At 45.8% G+C, this 19838-nt stretch overlaps 1 protein-coding gene across 2 annotated transcripts; it reads left to right on the forward strand.

Moving 5' to 3' along the window:
* The first annotated feature begins 615 nt into the window (after positions 1-615).
* C8B (complement C8 beta chain) lies at positions 616-19455 on the forward strand. 2 transcript variants are annotated; one of them, XM_075759302.1, is made up of 12 exons: positions 616-647; positions 3029-3182; positions 4260-4401; positions 5359-5500; positions 7656-7788; positions 8644-8841; positions 10697-10937; positions 12802-12930; positions 13676-13839; positions 15931-16084; positions 17356-17424; positions 18832-19133. In XM_075759302.1, the coding sequence occupies exons 1-12, from the start codon at positions 631-633 to the stop codon at positions 18981-18983; spliced, it is 1695 nt and encodes a 564-aa protein (XP_075615417.1). In that variant the 5' UTR covers positions 616-630; the 3' UTR covers positions 18984-19133. The 2 variants fall into 2 exon arrangements, with proteins under 2 accessions (XP_075615417.1, XP_010301976.2); XM_010303674.2 differs by lacking the exon at positions 616-647 and adding an exon at positions 1240-1476 and having other exon boundaries at positions 18832-19455.
* The last annotated feature ends 383 nt before the right edge of the window (positions 19456-19838 follow it).

Genomic DNA, 19838 nt, shown 5'->3' on the forward strand with positions numbered 1-19838 from the left:
GTGTTAACTTGTTATCATCGAGCTGCCAAACCAGAAAGATGCAGCAGCCAGTTGCTTGTTTTGCAGGAACGTGGCTCCGCAGTCAGAATGATGTCATTTGTAAGGTAAAACTGACACATTAAGTGGTACAGCACTTGGCCAGGTAATGACGCTGAGGTTGTCAGGGTTGTTTTGTATTAGCGAATATGATTAATTTTATATATAGCATCCATCATTCCCATAATGAGCAAATTAAAATGTATTTATTCTTTGTATCATCGAAGCACTCGGAGACTTACCGCAGGGTGAGAGGCTGTGCTGCTACAAGCCGTAGCTGCGCGCAGGGCGACACCGCAGCTGATCAAAGAACCTCTGCTTCTCCAGCGAGAGGAAGGGTGGGAAAATGCAATAATACTCATAATTTTGTACAGGGAAACACAGATTCAAAGAACTTTCCTCCCTCTAAGATGCTCATTGTTGGTTAAGACTGATTAGAAGAGTGAAGGGAAAGACTGTTGTGTCTCGGGAATCAGAAAGCCATACCTGACGTGAGACACGGCAGGATGTGAAGGCTGCCTCAACAGGCAACCCAGGGAAAATTCTGCAGTGTTTTGAAGATCCCAACCTTCCTTTGAAAGCCTGACTGAACTGATGGGAATCAGCCCTTGGTAAGTTCTCTGCCCCTGTTAGGACCATTTAAGAGAGAGAACAACTCAACGTAGTAGCCAGGAAACATCAAGATGTTTGATTTGATACCCTGACGGGTCTTGCTTCTGAAGACTTTGGGTATGTGGAGCAGAGGATCGCTGTGGAAGGGCCCAGCCAGGGCTGGAGGTCTCGTCTTCCCCTGCAGCTCGAGCCACAGCCCCGATGAGACGCAGCACTCCCGGGGATGAAGGCTTTCCCTGAGCCATCAGAACGACAGCTTATGCTTCGTGCCTGGCCTTCCTCTGGAAGGCAGGCATGAAAAGCAGAAATAAATGATTTTGCAGTCTACTCTATTCCTAGAAAGCCGACTTTAGTTTACTTATCGTTTCCCTCTTGCCAAGACCGGAGTATGCTTCATTTGTTGAAATACTCTTCCCCCCCCCCCCCCCCCCCCCCCCCCCCCCCCCCCCCGCCCCGTCTCTTGAAAGGAGCATCACAAATGAAAGCATAAATTGCTTCTGGACGGATCTTTGCTTCCTTCCCCCTTGGCTCCGGAAAGCGGTGTACTAAGAATTGCACCGTTTACCTTGTGAATCTGCCAGGTGGTGGGTCAGCTGCTGTTTACAGTGTGGAAAAATGACCCGGTAATTTATCTTTTTCTACTTGAACCTTTTCAACTCACCCCCCCGCCCCGGCCCCCCCGGCAGATGGAACGGGAGCGGTGGTGGTTTCAAATCGCGGATGGTACCTCGGAGCGATGAGCACAGCACGCGCCGCGTTTGCTCCGTGCCCCGTCAAACTGTTGCTGCTTTTTGCCGTGCTTGGCGGCGTAACCATTCACTGCTTTGGGTAAGTCCCGTGTCCATGGGCTGATACGATAAAGAGTGAAAATCAGTACAGACTCCCTGCTTTCACGTTGTATGGCACATAATTGCCATCTTGAGCGATTTCTGTATTTCTAATGAATAGCGAAAGACATTCTTTTGAAGTTAACAGAGTGCGATGCGTCTGCCTTTAGAAAAGTAATCCTGCTTGATAAATCTGAGACTACAAATTGCCACGGTCATGTTGTAATGTGGAATTCTGTTTGCAACATGCAACCTCCTCCCATGCTAGCTGCCCAACAGTGTGCTGGAGAGATGGGGGATTGTTTTCTTTGAGTACATAAATGGCAAGAATCTGGCTGATAGTTGTTTCTTTCTCTGCTAGCTTAATAGATTTTGCTCTTTCAGAGGACTGCGGTCAATCAGCGACTGCAATCTTTCCAATCTAACTATATTTTTCCACTCTTCTCTGAACTTTGAGCTCTGATTTCATGGCTCAGTGAGCTGATGAGGTTTTGTAATTCCTTTATTCCATGTGATTTTTTAATATGCAGTAATGGGAGCCCCTTGCCAGGCACTAAATCTTGCTTAAAGCTTCAGCGGATGCTATTCCTTGTCTTGGTGGAAGAATTGGGAACACTGCTGTGGTAGTTTACTTGTCAGAGCGGGTATGAAAAGAAACTAATTGTCAATGTTTTACTAAAGCTTCCCACTTAGATTACGTGCTACAAGGAAGCATTTGTCTGGGACGAGGATTTAATCAGAAATACTGAATCCGCCAAAAGAGTAGGCAGCATTTTAGCTGCGGCATCGTGGAAACCTTGGAGACAGTTGTCACGTGAGGGAGCGAGAGAGGGGCTGGGGTGAAAAGTAAAGGCTCACGCTTGGGGTTCGGGTTCATTACTGGGATGAATGGGATTAATGGGTTAATGACTCTATTGTGAACCGAGAATAGAGTCTAAGACTAATGGGTTTGGCCAGCTTGAGAAAAAATAGGCTGCTCGGCAAAGGGAAGTGCTTACGCCTGGTTTTCACAAACACCGAGTGTTCGCCAGCCCTTAGCATTGTGAGTGGTGTTTGTCGTGGAGGTGTCCGACTTTGGAGCTGTTCGCCGTGTACGGCAGCGAGGTACCAAAGTGCTGCCCGTACAGCAGGGAGCAATGGGACGAGGGCAGCAACTGATGGTGCAGATTTTACTGCTGGCCACTTGGCCAGGTTATTTGATAGGGCTTGCGCAGCTTGAGATGAAGCCCAAGTTGATGGGACATGGGTTGAGTTTCCCATGCTGGCTAGATCAAACGTGTGTCCTGCAGTCACCCCTCCTGAGTGCTCTGCAGACTTACTCCCACGGTGGTGGTGTGAGAGGACTGGGTCTGCTCTTGGGCATTGAAGAGTAGATCAGGTTTCAGACAGAGCCAATGCCAGTATGAACCGAGTACTGAAATCTAGAGGTTGCATGGAAGATTTGATGAGGTCTAACAAGTTGGCATGTAGTTTTGCACAGGTATAGGCCAAGTTGCTCTGTCCTCACAGCTCACTGGTTTCACACCCTGAAGCTCTCATGTTGTTGAATGCAGTGGTGAAAAGGAGTCCCTTAAGCTCAGTGGCACCAACGAGAGCGTGGCCAACAGCAGGCATGTCCGGTCCGTGAGCAACCTGCCACAGCCCCGTGACTGCATCCTCTCCGCTTGGTCCTCGTGGAGCAAGTGTGATCCCTGTCAAAAGAAAAGGGTAAGTGTTTGTTTTCTAGGCATGAAGCCTGAGAAACTGGGAGGCAGGACCTCCTCCAAGCCTTGTGGTTTTTGTCCCTGGGGTTGGGCAAACAGCGGGGAGCTGCCGAGGAAAGCCCTTTACAGGTGAGACTGCAGGCTTTTGCTTTCAGGTGGCTTTTAACTCTTCAGCTCGCCACCCCCAGTAACTGCAGTGCTTTCCAGGCTGCCTCGTTGTCCTGAGAAGGTGTACACCCAGGCTTGGTGAAAACACAGGCAGGAAGCCCAGGCTTTGCAGGGACTTTCTCTCCAACACGGTCCTCTTCTTCCAGCAGCAGTGTGAGGCACCATCCCCACTAATGGTCCCTGTGGGACCTGGAGACACTTGGTGCCTCTCAGGATTAAGATGCTTTTTCTTGTCTGCCAACTAGCATTTTCTCCTCGAGAAGCCCCATCAAACAAAAGTAATGATCCCAATAGTGTGAAGAGCAAAACCCTCGTTGCTAGAGGGACCTCTGCTAACGAGTTGGAGAAGCCGTTCCCAGGCTTAAGTGGGAATAACCAGTGATGGGAGTTGGGAAGAGTGAAGCTTCATATCAAAGAGTTAATCTTAAAAGCTGGGGAGAAAAAGGAGGGCTAACATATGGGATGGAGTAATTGACTGCTTCACAGCAGTGTTGTGGGCGGAAAAAAATCCCTAATGATACAGAGGGCCAAGTAAATACATTGACAGAAAATAACAAGGGATGTCGTTACCAGCGCTAATTGAAAGAGAGGAGATGTAACTGAATCCTTCCTTACTCTTGTAAATGCCCGTACTACCCTGTCAGCTCATTTAAACAAACTGTCAAAGAAAAGCAAACTTTCCTTCATACCTTCCAATCCTCAATCCTTCCTTAGTAAAATTAAAACTGTCGCAGATCAGAAACCTTTGAAAGGAGGCACGTTACCGGCACCACACTTCTTTGCTGACACTTTTTTTTTATATGACAGTGCTCTTAGATCAGATCTCCCCAACACAAAGTTTGTTTTTTAGCTAGGGAAGCGTAAAATTCACAATTTCTGTACACTTGAGTCAATATTTTTTATTTCATCACAGTACAGATTTGCCCGCCTGGAACAACCTTCTCAGTTCAATGGAGATCCGTGTGATTACTCCGACAAAGAAACCGAAGACTGCGTTACAAATAATCCTTGCAGGAATAAAGTGAGATGTGAAGGTTTTGTGTGCGCGGTTACAGGTAAGGACTTAGGGAGTGAGAAGCGGTGCTGCTCAGGTGGCATCTCTGACACCGCTACGCTGAACTTTCTGCTTCTACAAGAGTCTGCTGGGCCACAGAGTTGACCCGGGTCCATCCATGCTTGTGTTGTGTTTGCATCAGTGATTTTCAGTCAGTCTTATTAGCCACTGTCTGTCAATCTAACGCATGTCTTTAAAATCTCCAAATAGGAAATTAAAGCCCAGTTCTGTCAGTAAAATCTCTAGCACTAGTGGATCTGACAGCAGCAGGAGAACATGCGCTGGGCGTCAGGCACATGCCCAAGAGCACAGGAGGTTAGGATGGTCATCCTCACGGCGTTTCCCTCCATCCCTATCAACCACTAATTAGTCAGGGACACTGCCAACGGTGTGGGGAAGCAAGGCGGCCATTACCTGTGTCCAAAATTCGATCAGCCTCTGCTTTGCACCTGCACCCTGGCAGCGGAGAGGAGAGTGTGCTGGGGCAGGGTGCCGGGGCAGAGGGGGCTCAGCGCAGGAGATGGGGCGGAGGAGAGCGACTCTGATCTCTGTCCCCCGGGCCAGTGGTTTGGGGAGAATGAAAAACAACTCAGTAATTGTGGACGTGGGAAGGCGGGGGGGGGGAGAAATCATACCATACACAAAGTCTGCTGAACAGTCTCCAGCATGTTTGTTTTCTCAAAACTAAAAAGTTTTAGCCACAAAAAAAATCTATTATTTTTTATACTTTTAATGAGAGTGGGGGTTTTTTCTAGGTTGAACAAGGAATTTTAAGATTATGAAAGTTTTGAGCAAAACTGAGCAGATGGATTTTGGTGATCCATGCAAACAGAGAAGAAATATTTTCCAGCTAGATTTGAACCATACATTACAGGAGTCTTTTATTTTGTTTCTAGACTCTGAGTCAGGCAGTGTGATAATAGGTTGTTTTATGCGTAATTTACACCTTGCCTCCTAGGGAGATGCATTACACGGAGGCTGCTTTGTAATGGGGATGATGACTGTGGGGACCAGTCAGATGAAAAAAACTGCAAAAAAGTGTTTAAAAAATGTGACCAGGAGATGGAGGAATACTGGGGAATAGAGAATCTGGCAAAAGGGTAAGTCAGTGACCTTCATGAGATGCTTTCTTAAGGATAAGAATGATCTTGTGTGGCTTCGGACATAAAGATTGAACGGAGAAAAGCTGTAGCAACTCCTGTTTGCGGGAGCTAGTGAGGATCCGACAGCCTTTGGGGTCCTGATCCGAAGCCCGGTGCGAAAATCCTTATTGACTCCGTGAGTCTTTTGGAGAGAGATGAGGTGAGTGAAAGTCCCAGATGTCCCCAGGAGTACTTGTGCACCCTGCGGAGATCACCAGCCCAGCTTGCAGGTACGTCCTGCAGGAGCCTGCGCGTGCTCCTGGTGTTGCCAGAGCTTGGTGAGTGAAGAGGGAAGTGTCAACGCCAAACGTTTCTTTAACGTCCGCAGGTACTTGCACTTAAATTAATCAGTGGGAGAGTTTTGATAATCCATCTTGCACGGGTGGAAGTAAAGTTAGATTTCAGCCTAATTCAGTCTGTGGGGAGCAGGAGCGTCCTAGCCTTTAGGAACTGGGAGACTATTTCGAACCGTGCTTCTGAAACAAAAGCAAAGGAAGGTTTGTTAAAAATCTGAGGATAATGTTGTATCATCCTTTATAGAGTGACTTAAATCAGCATCTTGGATCACCTAAAATCTGAACCTGACTATGGATTGGTATTTTTGCACAGTGTATTGGTTGGAGTGGGGGGAGAGTGTCAAAATTTCTTGGATTTCTTCCACGACAGGGAGAGATGATGGAATTTGTGTCCTTCATGTGAGTGGGGTAGGATTAACCTGCATGCTAGCAAACCCCAACTTCGTGGGGATTAAAAAAGAATTGGCCCAGCTATTATGGGCTAAGACTGGTGGAACTTTTCTGTAAGATCAGACTATGTAAAAAGACTCTTTTCTCATTTTGCAGGGAAAAAAATGCTTTCTACATAAGAAAAAATAATCATATTGCAAGGAAAAAATTATAATTTCCTCCTTATTCTCTGGAGATATGGCTGCTGCACATGTCATTGCTAATGCTTTGTACTTCTGAGTTTAATCAAAATTAAAAATAATGTTGGACAATTATAGGAACATGCTTCTCATCTCTTTGAAGCTACAATTGCTCAGTAATTTGCTTTTAGGGGACTTCCCTTCTTTTCAGATTGTTCTAAAATTAGAGTTAATATTTTACAGCTTCAGAGCCATTATCATGCAAGTCCCTCTCCCCAAAATAAGGAGAGGCAGATCTAACAGAGGCCTGGAACGCTAATAGGGACGCAACACAGACTGTTAGCAATTTATCTCTTTTTTTTTTTTTTTGGTGAAGTTTCCTCTAATGACTCTTGCTACTATTTGAGTATGAGTTTGTGGAGGTGAGTAACATTTTCTCAGCTGTGTGCCACGAGGGTAACGTGAAGGTGTCCTGACAATGAGCAGCAGAAGGGTTTTTACTGCAACAGATCCCACCAGCAGCAATAGGAAAAAGCAAATGAGCCTGGTTTGATCACTCCATCTAAAAAAGCTGCAGTGCTACATCCTTTCTTAGAGCAGACAGGTTTAGATGACTGCCGTCATCCACTAAAATCAAAGGAAAACTTCCCAATGACTTCAAGAAGAAGTTGAGCAATTACTTGAGTACCTAGATCTTGTTCCCTGACAATCTTTACTCTCATCTGCTGAACTCTGGTTGATCCTTGGCCAACCTGGCAAAGATTATGACTGATAAACCAGAAGAAGGAAATGTGGATCAGCCTGAACTGATGGCATAGGTTGGCAAACCAGTCTTTGAAGATCCTGCTGGATGCTGCTGCAGTACTGCAGGACTTTGGGGATGCTCAGGGTGGGCATCCTGGTGGGGCAGGGGTTTGGCTGGTCCCCCAGAAGTTGCCATTGCTGGTGGCAGTAATGCTCTGGTGTCATTTGTAGCTGGGTGGTGAAAATTGCCCTTCATATTCATCAAAGTGTCAAAATTTGACTCTGTCTTTTGCTTTCTTGTTAGTTAGGGTTTCCTGGAGCAACTGGGTTGGTTGGGCAGTGAGAGAGATAAAACTTTCTTTTGGGGTTTCAAAATAAAGAAGTATGAAACAAAGAGCCCTCAGCCAAACAAAACAATCTTTTGCCTTTCGCAGCCAAGGCATTTCATGTTTACCTCTAAATTGACGACAATCTTAATACTTTGCTCTTATGCTTCATTTACAGGTTAAATATCTTCACAAACAACTTGGAAGGATTAGTTCTTGATCACAGGTACTATGCTGGGGGATGTTCTCCCCATTACATTGTGGACACAAGATTCAGAAAGCCATACAATGTAGAAAGCTATACACCAGAGGTACGTGTCAGATTCTTCTCAAAATAAACATACATACGTATATTCCAATGCATTTAGTGCGTAATGGTGATAAAGCTTCATTACTAAATCATTTTATAAAGATCGTGAGATCAGATGGGATGAGGCTGAGTTTAGCTTTAATTCTAGAACGTCATCATACCCCACGCATTCTATGAAGTTGGACACGTCCCCTTGTAATATCTGTGCACACTGGAATAGATGGCAATGTTCGCTTGCACCTTGTCATTGCTAAAACTGAGCCTAACCTTCCCGCTGCCATCTGTACAAGAGGGCCCGAAAGCTGCCCAGTGGGCACGGGGAGGTTGATTTTAGACAGAGCTGTAGCCTTGAGCCAGCCTGGGGACGCTGTCCTTGAGCAGCAGCTTCGGATGGAACGGCACGCTGTCTGCTTTGTGCAAAAGCGAAGGCACCCAGCTCATTTCTGTGGTGTGTCAAAGCTGTATTTCAAATATTATATATTTCACCTTAATGCTCCTGATGACATATCGTGATATTTTTGAGTGTTGCCCATTAGGAAACCTTCTCCTCTTAGAATTCATACTTTAATTGTTGCCTATGTTGAAGTTTTCACCTTCTTTGCATAAGATTGACATACTAAGTAAAAGCCTGAGGTCCTTGCAGTACAGAGAAGATAGCTTTCCTGCTGCTGTAAATCAAGTATTCTTGAAGTACCAGTGTTAATAATAATAGTGCTTTGCAATTATACAAGGCTTTTCATCTTCAAAGTGCAAGCATTAATTCACAACTATATTTGTATCTGTACTCCTTCTCCATGCTTCAGGTATACGATTGCTATGCAGGAAATTAACCGTGTTGGTTTTGCTTTCTGTTTAGACCAAAAGCAAATATGAATTCACAATGACTGAATATGACTCCTACTCAAATTATGAAAGCAATGTCCTGAAGGCAAAAGCTTCGCAGAGTAGCTTCAGCTTTGGGATAAAAATACCAGGAGTGTTTGAACTTGGTTACAGTTCTAACGACAACAGGTTCAAGAAGTTCATTCAAAGGATGAAAAGGTTTTCTTCAACTGTAAGCACTGCTCCACTTAATTCTCTCTGTGTGTGTGTATCGGTTTGATCCCCATCATCAGGTCAGCAGCCGTGCCTAGGATAAATGAAATCTTTCCTCCAGATTGGATTTTGCAGTTTGCATTGCTCAAGTGTTTACTAAGGCCAAAACGGCTTCGTTTGTGTTTGCAGCACTCAGGAGCTTTTCCATTCACCCATCGGCCAGGAAGCGGAGTGCCTAACCTCTGAAATCAGCCACAAGTGAGTGCGGTCTGCCCAGTGTCCTGCTGGGCATCCGCATTTGGATGTTTGTAGTGAAGTCATTTTAAAAAAAAATGAAACTCAGAGGCAGGTTCAAATGGCCAACCCTCCATCCAGTGACCTCACTGGTAGGAGATGTACAAGTGACACTCCTACCAGGGTCTCCGTGCCGCACGCCGGCCATGGGATGCCGTGCGCCTTGCCCTGCCAGCCATTGAAAAGCTCCTACCGCTGACGCCAAAGCAGTCTGGCACTGTGCAGCCAACACAGTGACTCCTCCCAGGGAATCGTCACAGGTAGAATTGGGGTTTAGCTAATGAACCAGGAGCCCAGAGTTCCCTCTGCCCTACGAGTGCGTTACAGTGACTAATAGAGAAATCTGAGGTGAAAGAAGGGGAAATAGGATTTTCTGCAGTTGCAGGAATTTCTGCACCTGTACCCACAGTCCAGACACCAGTCTGTGGTTCCGTACCATCACTGCAGAATATCACCTCACACGTGAAGGACCATCCCTCTTTCAGGTGGGGTCAGCAAGGCAGGAGCTGTCACTTCAATAAATGATAACGCCAACAGCAAAGCCAAGCTGTTAACTGTAGGGCAGCCTTGACAATAACATAGAATGAAAACTGCTGGCAGGCCTTCCCTGGGTTTAACTGTAGACTAGCACATGCCGTTTTACTTTGGCTGATGTGATCTATCTGCCGAGCACATCATTTGCCAGATCAGGACGCACGCAACACAAAGTACGGATGGCACAATCACTTCCAGTTGCGTCTGCGGAGACTTGGTCACAGCTGTGATCTGATGCACACCTTAAGCTGGCTTTAATCTCTAACTCCTAGGACTGCTTTATGAGATGCAGCCGGAGGTAGTGTGTACCATCATTGGATTTTTTTCACCTGTTATTGCTGTAAACAAACCTAGCTCTTGTCAATGGTTTAATAGTATCACTGATCTGTGTCTCTCCCCTCAGTACAAAGTGCACTCTGGAGCGGCATGGTATTCCGTGTTGCTATTAAACTTGCATTTGCTTCCTGCAAGGAGGCATTTCCCAGGACATGATAACAGATATCCATAAAGGCACCCATCGCTAAGTCTTGATTTTGTTATTAAAGCTGCAGAGTTCTGTATTGGACCCCCGCTGATGTGCTTGTCCTGCTGGCCCAAACAACTGGGCACTAAATCCTTTGGACATGATGAAAGATCTCTTCTGTTCCTGACTTTTATGCTGGAAAGAGGAGATATAATATATACCATGTACATGTATCCGTACAGAGACATATGAATACGTGTGTGTTTGCGTTTTCCTCTTTGCTTTGAGTTTTGGTAATGGCATATTCTATGGAATATCAATATAAATTTGGATCAGATAGATAGGGAATTACCATTTCCCATATAAATCATCACGTTTTCAGGTGTCAAAATTTTTCAGGAGAGAGATTGTGAAAGACAAAGGCTGGTCACCATTATTAGGTGTAAAGCAGTCTCCTGTTAACTGTTAAACTTGATAAATCCTGACCAGCATTAATTGTTTAATAGCGAATAACTACACACTGCCGTGAGAATGACATCCCTCACTTTTCCCGGATTCTCTTGTGTTTCTGCATTTCATGTAGTCCAGCAAATTTATTCACGCCCGTTCTGAGCTGGCTGTCGCCATTTATAAGCTGAAGCCCCGAGCCCTGATGCTGCATTACGAGTTCCTGCAGAGACTCCATCAGCTCCCATCGGAGTACAGCTACGGGGAGTACAGAGAGCTCTACAGAGACTACGGCACCCATTACATCACGGAGGCTACCGTTGGTGGCGTCTACGAATATACTTTAGTCATGAACAGCAACGAGCTCCAAAAGGCAGGTATGGGCATCTGAGGGTTGTGAAAAAGCTTTGGGGCCAGCTTTTTGGTGGGAAAGCCCTCTGCAGGCACCTGATGGTGGTTGAGGTCTGAGGCCAGAAAAGAGAGATGGTGGAAGAAGGAGTCAACAATGTCTCCAAGAAAGCCTGCAGGAAATGTGGGAGGAGAAGGGCTTTATGGCAGTGAGTCAAGAGCCTGGTTTTCAAAGCATGCTCAGCATCATGGACTTCATCTAGCTCTCAAGCTGCGGGTGCTGCCACTTCACAAAAAAGGCCCTGTAGCAAGTATTTGAGACGACACATTTTCGAGGCTGACAAGATGTTGAGATGAATGAGAATCGTGTAGCTTAACACTTTTGTTAGCTTTGAAAACCTTCCCCTAAGTTCTTTTTCCATTGCCTTTCAAATGACAGTTTTGAAACACCTTTAGCCTCGAGAGCTTTTCCAGCATGTAGGAAACAGTAAATAATTTTCTGAGTGACTCCTGTGCCTGACATTGCTCTTGCTTTTTGACTCTGGCTTCCTTTTTTTGCGAGAAATGATGATCGTTGTGTGGGATAGAGCAAGCCGTGTGACATTAATCAATAGCTGCACTCTCTTATTTATTCATTGGCATGGGAGCCAGTAACTGCCTTCGCCGACTGTTTGCGAAAGCATTTAGTGGGCTCTGCTGTGTGTGACACTCAGCCCGGTTGCTCTTCTGCTTCTAGGAAGTTGCTTACCCTGTAGTCAGATACAGCCTGGAGGGACAGAATTTAGATTCGGCTTTCAGATATTAAAAAAATCAGCACTGCCCACTTTCTCAGATGCTGGTGTGGGCCCATCACAAGCCACATTTGTTTGAACTAATGTGTATTATTGTTCACATCACAGTGTTACCTGACAGTGTGTGCTGACCGAGATCGGGATCCTGCAGTAGTACCAACATTTTCACACAATCCCCAGGGCTGAGCTGGGCCATAAGTTCTCATCGGGGTTTGATAGGTCCAGTCTGAGAATTCAGCTTTTTCCCTTCAAATCCATTGTTACGTTTGTACCGTCTGTGCTGGAAATCAAGTCTTCTTTTGCAGATCTAATATCAGACACCATGTCATAGAATCACAGAATGGTTTGGGTTGGAAGGGATCTCAAAGCCCATCTAGTTCCAACCCCCCTGCCATGGGCAGGGACACCCTCCACTAGCCCAGGTTGCCCAAAGCCCCATCCAACCTGGCCTTGAACACTTCCAGGGATCCAGGGGCAGCCACAGCTTCTCTGGGCAACCTGTGCCAGGGCCTCACCACCCTCACAGGGAAGAATTTCTTCCTAACATCTAATCTAAATCTCCCCTCCTCAGCTTAAAGCCATCTCCCCTTGTCCTGTCACTACACTCCCTGATAAACAGTCCCTCACCAGCTTTACAGTACTGGTAAGCTGTAATGAGATCTCCCCGGAGCCTTCTCTTCTCCAGACTGAACAAGCCCAACTCTCTCAGCCTGTCTTCATAGGAGAGGTGCTCCAGCCCTCCGATCAGCTTCATGTCCCTCCTCTGGACTCGCTCCAGAGGGAGTCACACGGTTGGTACTTGCACTGTTCTCATATATAATCCGATATGCCAGATGTATCTGTGGCTCGTGATTTGATACTTTCTGTGGGAAAGACAGCAGTCTGGATTGTGCCTGGTGCTGTACAAGGATGTCACAAAATAGTGGTTTCTGCTTCAAGTGCATATGGACTATGAACGTGAACAGGGGCCACCCTGCGTCAACCCAAAACTCGGTGCATCCTCTTTTCTCTCTTATTTATCAACTCACTTTTTCTGTCTAGATGGACATAAAACATTGAACAGTTGTATTAAAACTTTACAATTTTTTGCTGTGTATTTAAGGTTATTCTCTGACCGATGTCCAGAAATGTGCACAGCATGGCTTTAACATTGGTGGAAATATTAAGAGTGTCTATGTGAAGCTTGGAATAACTGCAGCTGGCTGTAAATCCCTTTTAAAAGAAATCGGAGGTAAGCATGAAACACTTCTGCCATTTCATTTCTAGCCTTTGTCATAGTGAAACGAATTTGTGATCTTACCTGCCTGAAGTGTTTCCCCACTCTCTCACAGCTGCTTTCGAGTCTGCGGGCTAACCTCAGCCAAGCTTAACAGATGTGTAAATGTCTCAAAGCTTATTATTTTTGCCAGATTTTCTTTGCTGGGTAGAGAAGAAATATCTGCTCAGTGTCCCCTCCCAGGGAGAAGCAGGGACAGGTGATCGCTCACCCGGCTGCAGCAGAGCAGCCCAGCATGCTGCTTTTTTGCACCCAAAAAAAAGCCCAAATGGGGAAAGCCGGGAGGTAATGGTGGTGTGGGAGCCTCAGGGGACATATGGGAAGCTGGGGGTGTTGCAGTGGGAGGAGGGTCCACCTGAAGATGTGTGGAGGAGAACAGGCAACGTTCGTGGCGGTGAGGAGCTTCGGGCTGTGGAAGGACCTGCAAGCTTATAGCCATAGGGAAGAAATGGCGGAGGAGAGCTGTAGGAAGGATGCAGGACAGGAGGATGGGGTATTGCTGCATGGGAGCAGGAGCGGCACGGGACATGCAGCATGGGAAACCAGGCTCCAGGTGCGAAACGCTCGTGGGCTTTTTCCTTTCCCCTCTCAGTGGGGTGGGTCATATACAGAGGTGTTTTGCTGTGAGCTTGTATCTCATCCGCAAGCCACGAAGACGTACCTGAGCAGAGCTGGCCACTTTCTGAATGCATTTTTGCAGACAGCACCTCCAAAAAACAGTATGTGGAAGATTTCGTTGTCCTTGTTCGTGGCGGAGCAAGTGAACACGTTACCGCGTTGGCTTACAAAGACCTGCCGACGGCTGCGCTCATGCAGGAGTGGGGAGACGCTGTACAGTACAACCCTGAAATCATAAAACTAAAGGTAACCTATCCACGGCTTCGTTCAGCCTCAGGTAGCTGAGCACCTTAGAGAAGTCTGTATTTAAATAAACGGGATTAAAAAAAAAGTTTAAAAAAAGGGAAATTTCTAGGGCAAAGAATAGACCTGTATTGTGCAACGTGGTTTCTCTAAGACTGGGTATTCAGAAAATGTATTAAAAAGAGTGGTGTGGTTGGAAGTACATCAGTTAAACAGCTTTTATCCTTCTAACTTGGCTGTTCGCCGTACATGCCTGGGTGTTTGTGCAGCAGAGCTAAACCTTAAAAATATGAGTTAGGTTTTGAAGAGGCAAGGCTTTTTCATCCTGAAGAGTTTTAGAAATGCAAGGCACTGTAAAAGTAAAAAGCAAGCAGAAGTATGTAGCAATTCTGCCTCATCATTTTTAATGTCAAAGTAAGTTCACGCCACGTGAATAGCACAAAGGTGCAAGACATCCTTTTAACCAGGAGTTTGGACTGGTAGTGGTGGAAGTTGATTTTATTATTGTATAATTGTTTTTCATTGTAAAATTTAATTTTAGGCAAAAATATTTGTATTCGTGAAAGGTGTTTGTTTCTCATTGAAAATCCTGACTTTCCATTTAAAAAAAAGAGGTGAATTCTAAAAAAGATGAAGCGAAGCAAATCAAAAACCAGTCATTTGGAAATACAGCCAGTGCCTGTCCGGTGCTTGCTGCAGCGGAGGTGGCTTTCCCAAGCCCCTGGTGTGCTGTGGATAGACCTTCCAGAAATGCACTGGGAGGTCTCTGGGCAGGAGACAACATCAACGCAACCCTCCGTGCTAGATCCCACGTACAGAGAACTCTCCCACAAGAAATTGTGATGTTCTTTGTCTTGCCTGGCGTTGGTGACCAGGCTGCCCGTTGAAAAACCCCAGATGGATGTAATTTGGATTTGGTATCTATAATCCTTCATTTCCATACCAATATCCCTGTGGGGCTTGAAGATCAAAAGTACCAGCAGAGTGTGACTAAATGTCAGCCCAGGAATGCTTAGTTAGGGAAAACTAAAGCAAATCAGTTCATAAATCATCTGCTGAAGGGACTTGGCAGGTCACTCTTAGTGTATTTCCTCATTCGTATGATCTGAATTCAAAAAGCAAAGTATGGATCACAGATAATTGATGAAGAGTGAATGTACAGCAGCAGGAAATGAGCATTTTTTTTATTGAGACATTCTTCTATTTCTTGTAGCTTGAGCCTGTGATAGCAGTGGGGTGATCTTTCATGCTTACTGTATTGCTGTGGCCTGTCTGGCAGGCATCTCTATAGCAAGGATGGGAATTTGGGATGGATCTGCTGATGACACGTGCCCATATCATCCCACTGGCATTAGTGGGTGATTAGCGATATTGAGACGACACTTTAACTTTTCCGTGTTTTCAGAAAAAACATAAATGAGCAGGACGAAGTCTCCTTGGTCCCTTCTGCACGCTCACCATGCCGTGCATCCTCTTATCTTCTCCCACTGACCCCATCTGCAGTGTTTGCAGATGAAGATCACAATCCTCTGCCTTCTGAAGGCAGTGGAAACCCTTATCTTGGCTTCATAAAGATAGAAGTCAGCCTTGAAATGCAGAAGTGGTTAAGCCGAACGTGCAGCTGTGAATGCCTGTGACCACGTGCCTCTGCCTGGGCTGTGTGGCTGTCCGAGGAGGGAAGGAGGTTTTTGGGGGTGGGTTTTGGGGATCTTTTTAAATTGGATCAACAGAGCACTCAGGAAACGTAAGTGTGAGCAAATCTGGTCTAAAAATGTCAATATTAGGAAAATGGATGCGAAAGGATTTGATGAATCTTCAGTGAAACTTTGCCCGTTTGTCAGCTAGCGGTAGGGCTGTTGTATTTTACTATGCGTTTGCAGCTGCTTTGGTGCTGTAAGCCAAGGGGAGGATCCCTGTAAGTATTCCCGACATCGCTGCCTCGTTGTTCCCGAGGTTTAAGGCAATACGAATGGGAAACCTGGAGCCCGTACCACAAGGCTTTCATTTCCCTCTCCAGCTGTGCTCCCTCTGCGCCCCGCAGTGCTCACACCGTCTTGAACTTGGAAACAAATGCAGCTTCTTCCCTCCCTTTAGGCAGAGCCGCTGTATCAGCTGGTGACTCCGACAGATTTCGCTAATGCAATGGCAATAAAAGAAAATCTGCGACGGGCTCTTGACGAGTTTCAGCTGGAGACCAGTGCTTGTCGCTGTGCTCCGTGCCACGGCAATGGGATCCCCTTTCTGCAAGGTAGAAGGATTTTGCACCTCCTCTCTACCCTCTAAGAGAAATGAGCTGGGAGTTTGTGGGGAGCAAGGAAGCTTGGCATGTAATCTGCTCTTTAGTTTCTCCTGTTGTTTCTCTTTCAGGTAATCAAATGTTTTTTTATTATTATTAATTTTAAGTTGGTCTATTTGTAGAGTGCCACTGGTAAGTAAAGACAGTAAAGTCAAGGGATGAGCTTTGTTAATGGGAGTGACCATCTGCGTCAGTTTTGTGGAAGAATTTGTTCCATCTCAATTATGCATTAAAAAAAACCCCTTGACATCTTTAAGTCTCCTCCTTTGTTTTTAAGATTGCTTCCATCCTCCTAGAGAAGTGACTACTGTCTCAGCATTAATTAGTGTTTGTAAAAGTGTTCTGAAGATGAAAAGCACCATATAAGTGCCAAGCACAGTTATCACTGTCATCTCCCTCCATTTCTGAGAAGCTGTCCTCCTTTGTAAGCAGGCTGTGATTTAAAAATGAAGGGGAAAAATAATCAAATTGAATGAAAACCGCACTGCCTAAACAGAGATATGTGATGTGATGAGACCTTCTAACAAAGGGACCATTTTGTCAAGTGCCTAGTTCCAATCTGCATCTGCAAAAGTCCTGATGAGAATCGTTATCATCTAAATGTATCTAATGCAGAAACTAGCGCTTCAGGTTCCAGCTAGTTGATTGTAGCACTTAAAGGATTCGTCTCATGATTACCCGTGTTTAAATAACTTTTTAGGTGCTGAGTCAGCGTAGCGTTTCATTTAGGATCTTCTCAACAAGAGGCGTTAAATGACCATTATTTTCCTAAGTGGGAGCTTTCCTCCCGGTCCTGCCGTGGGACACACACCGCAGTCCTGGCGTGGACTTTGCCACAAAGCCAAGCTGGGATGCTCCTGTCCTGGGTGCTCGTTCCTGATGCCGCAGTTTGCTCCCCCTCAGCAATACCAAGGTCTCTCTTTTGGAGAGGAGCGTGGGGACCATGCGGTACCGTGGGTTACTGAATTACTGCACCGGTGTCGCTGAGGTTGAGCCGCAGTGCAGCGGCAGGAACAGATGGCTGGGGGGGCGAGAGGGGCGGCGGGGTAGTCACGGCTCCCCTGCTTTATTGCTATTTTATACTTTCACCATCAGAGAAAAATGCTGGTATCATTTCACCCGCTGTCCCTTCCTCACAGAAGATGAAGCAGTGAAAAGAAATGGGTGTCTGCAGGGAAATGTGACGTGACGTCTCTAATCCCACCATCTCTGCTTGCTTTCAGGAACCGAGTGTGAATGCTTATGTCCCCTTGGCCGCAGCGGCACTGCCTGTCAGATCAGCAAGAGGGAAGGTAAGAGGGACCCCAGGTCCGAGGAGATGCTCCCAGCAGTATTTAGGAGTGTCCGTTCCTGGGGAGGAATGCCCAGCGCTGGCTGTCCCCACTCTGTCCAGCCCAGAGCACAAGGGGTTAGAGTCCTGCGGAGGGACAGAGACACTTCGCCTGTCCTCTTCTAAATCTCTTTGCACTCACGAGGAGGTGCCTTTACTTTTGCAATTCAAAGCTGCATAAACACACCGAGTAATTATATCAAAATACAAACTCCTACCCAATTTACCATCTGTGACAATCCTCGGGTCTTCTCCAACAGCTCTGTTTCCGAAGTTTGTCCCTTTGCTACACCCAGTATGTTGCAAATTGGTTTCCCCCAGATATACTGCCATGCATTTTAATCTTATCATGTTACTATGTTGTTTTGAAGTATTTACTAATGCTTCTTGGTCACTTTGGATCGCTGCTGTCTCTTGACTGATGTTCTTAACTCCTTCTATTTTAGGATCATCCGTGAATTTAATCATTTTGTTTACTTCTTCCAGCTCATTTATTTAGATGCTAAATAATAGCAAATCTCAGGCACCCAGAGCTCTGGCACCATCCCACAATTTGATGCACTGCATTTATCATTGTGCTTTGTTTACAGTCTTTTATCCAGTTCTCATTCTGCATGACTGTGTCCCAACTAAGCCAGGCTGAAATTCATTTTAAGCCAAGATATCACTGAGCAGAGGGTCAATTTTGTAGGTGTTTCTAAGGAAGTCCATGGAGCCTTAATCTGTGGAGTCACTTACACCTTGTTCCAGTCTGCTTACCACACGTGTAATCGCATCCGACCCTCCCAAAGACTCACATCCATCCACTCGTCAACGTGTAACTTCCTTTCTCACTCCCCTTTCCTCCTTTTATGTATTCTCTTCGTGTTCAGCTCCATGATTCTCGGGATTTTGAATTTATGTCACTCAGATGCTCAGGGTCCAGAAGAAACAGTGTAATAGAAAAAGCAATGGATAGAACGCTGAATATTCAAGCTGTTGTTCATTGAAGAAGAACGTGCTAACATTTCCCCTAGCACCTCCAAATGTGGCTGACACAAGTTTAGTTGCTGTTTTCCTTACCTAGGCTTGGACTACATCAGACAGAGAAACACCCTGCAAGCAAAAATAAAGACAACTGATTTTTTTTTTTCCTTGTCCTTGCTGCATAAAGTGTAGTTTGAACAAACACCAGAAATGCTGAAGGACAATTAACATCTTTAAAACAATGACTCATTGGTAATGACTCAAGTATATTGTTAGTGGTGTGGACAGGGGCAGAGCTGTTTGTATTTAAATATGATTCATGGAAGCTGAAAGCTCTTCCCATGGAAAGAGCCGCTTTGTTCTGACAGTCCTTTCTGGCTTTGTTTGGTTTTTTTTTTTCCAGATGCTGCTATTAATGGAAACTGGGGTTGCTGGGCCAGCTGGTCTCCGTGTTCAGGAGGTCAACGAACAAGGAGACGACAGTGCAACAACCCTGCACCGCAAAATGGTGGTTCATCATGCTCAGGGCTGGACGCTGAGATGGTGACTTGCTAGAGGGAATCACTAGGAACTTACACCAAACTGATGAGCCGTTTGCAGACTGAGTGGGAAGATGTTACCTGACTGGCTTGCTAAGATGGCTTCGCTCGGCTTGTGGGTCTCATCCAAGCACGTTGAAGTTGGAGACATTTCAGAAGGCGTTGAGAGCTGGGGGGGTGTTATGAATCACGCCTTTGGGCATGCTTTGCAGTTGTCCCATGGGATTGAATGTGCTTACTGTTCTTAATATTTTGACTTTTCTCTGTCTTTCTTGCAATGGGCTAACTGAGACAAGCTTTATCTCCTGCCTTATTTGGTAGCTGCGTGATTTTACATTTTACTGTCTTTTTCTTGAAGGTTCCTTTGAGATAAGAAAAGATTGTTTGATCTTACGTGCACCAGAATGTGCGCTAATATGCAGCTTCTGTGAAGACGGCTGTGTCATGTGGAGCAAAATACAGCATATTAAAGTCTAAATCTCAATGAGTACAATAGTATCTAATGTGACATTGAAAGCTGCTGTGCCTCGCTACCCCAGTTTCCCAATTTATTGTATTTAACTTAAATTGTCTGTCGTATTAGAAGTTGTATTGAAGGAGTGAAAACCGAATTGTGAAGAACAGTCTGGTGACACCGAGGCGTTGTTAGCCCATATAGCAGTTGTACTCTTACCGCAGCGATGAGCATCCTCCTGCACGTTTCTGACGTAGAACAGATACACTGAGAGTATCGGATACACCGCGGTGTGCTCAGATACACCGGTGCTCTGGTTCCTTGGGAAGGGGAGGACAGAGGGATGCTACTGGGATGGGGAGTTGGGAAGCAGCTGGTGCTCCTGCCGCTGCTTGGGGATATCGGAAGGCAGGAGAG

Source organism: Balearica regulorum, chromosome 8 (assembly GCF_011004875.1).
Source record: "Balearica regulorum gibbericeps isolate bBalReg1 chromosome 8, bBalReg1.pri, whole genome shotgun sequence".
Lineage (NCBI taxonomy): Eukaryota > Metazoa > Chordata > Aves > Gruiformes > Gruidae > Balearica > Balearica regulorum.